This window comes from Sinocyclocheilus anshuiensis, unplaced genomic scaffold (genome assembly GCF_001515605.1).
Source record: "Sinocyclocheilus anshuiensis isolate Anshui unplaced genomic scaffold, SAMN03320099.WGS_v1.1 scaffold21, whole genome shotgun sequence".
Taxonomy (NCBI): Eukaryota; Metazoa; Chordata; class Actinopteri; order Cypriniformes; family Cyprinidae; genus Sinocyclocheilus; species Sinocyclocheilus anshuiensis.
In genome coordinates this window covers 427352-428666 of record NW_015536472.1, presented here as the reverse complement: position 1 = coordinate 428666, position 1315 = coordinate 427352, and the positions used below count along the sequence as shown (strand labels likewise).

The 1315-nt window shown below is 32.5% G+C and overlaps 1 protein-coding gene across 1 annotated transcript in view; it reads right to left on the bottom strand.

Annotated features, from left to right (window-relative positions):
- Window positions 1-754: 754 nt before the first annotated feature.
- The window catches only part of LOC107701315 (tubulin-specific chaperone E-like), a 9349-nt gene continuing 8788 nt past the window's right edge, over window positions 755-1315 (bottom strand). The window contains exon 16 of the mRNA XM_016503336.1: window positions 755-1134. Coding sequence (XP_016358822.1) covers window positions 1039-1134 — 96 coding nt within the window. The 3' untranslated portion in view covers window positions 755-1038. The remainder of the gene's footprint in view (window positions 1135-1315) is intronic.

Here is a 1315-nt window from a genome sequence, read left to right as displayed (position 1 = left end):
TTCTATCTTACAATTGGGACTTTTTCTTGAAATTCTGAGAAAAAAGTCTGAATTGGGAGATATAAATTCACAATTCTGAGGGAAAAAGTCAGACCTGCGGGTTTATAACTCTGAGAAGAAAAGTCCGAATTGGGAGATAGATTTGCAATTATGAGAAAAAGGTCAGAATTGTGAGACTAAAAAGTAGCAATAATCTTTTTTTCTTTTTTTTTTTAATCACGTGGCAGACTTAAATACTTTTTCCTTGAAAAAAAATATAAAAATAAAAAAAAGAGTATGCAGTTTCCTGGGAAATCCAGCCCGACAGCTCTAAAATATAAATAATGATTATAGGCTTATAAAATAGCGATTTAGGGTAAGGCAAAAACACTCGTTTTACTCGCTCATTACTTCAATTTTGTTCTTTTCGGACAGAATGTAGCTTTTTAATGATTCGGACCTCACAGATTTGCAAACATATATTTAACATGTTACTGTGTTTATTTGATATTTAATGACATTTCATGAATTATGTCAAGAAAATCCTGGTCATTTTACCCTAAATCAAAAGAATCATAATTAAAAAAAAAGGCTATTATTATTAATAATATTTTGGCATTTTTTTAAATGACAATTAAGGACATTTAAACTATTTTCAGTTGCCTTTTGTTAACATGGGAAAATGCTTTTACAAATGTACTTTATAATTTAAACATCACATGAAAGTACAGTTTTGCAGTATGTCGTACTCAGTTGATTTAATTGTGAAAAACAAACAAAAAACGATATTGTGGTGAAATTGATCAGTACATTTCTTTACGAGATTCACGTGATCTTAAGATCTTTCTGCAGTATTTGCTCCAGGTAATGAAGCGAGAGACTGTAATGATTTGAACAAAACTAAACTTCATGCTCTATATGCTTTGTTTTCTGGAGGAATGACGTGCTATAATCGTGAACACAAATGTGGAGATCATTTCTGTCGTGATCTGTGGAGCGTTTCAGTGGTCAGTGCCGAAGCTGATGGACTCAAATGTCCCACAATTCCCTGCGGTTTCTTCAGGACCAGCGCACCAGAATTCTGTCGCCGTCCTCCACGGAGTAAAACTCCAGCGGCTTCAGATCGTTGTCAATCTCAATCTCTCTACCGGCGATCTATAGGATGGGATATCACAAAAATAATACAACAAAGTTATATTATCTGATTATTTTGTCTCCAAAAATGATTTTAGTACATTTGCAGTAGGCAGTATGCATGTTTCATTCCAAACATAGTCTACAAAAAAAATTAAATAATAATTATTATATATATATATATATGTGTGTGTGTGTGTGT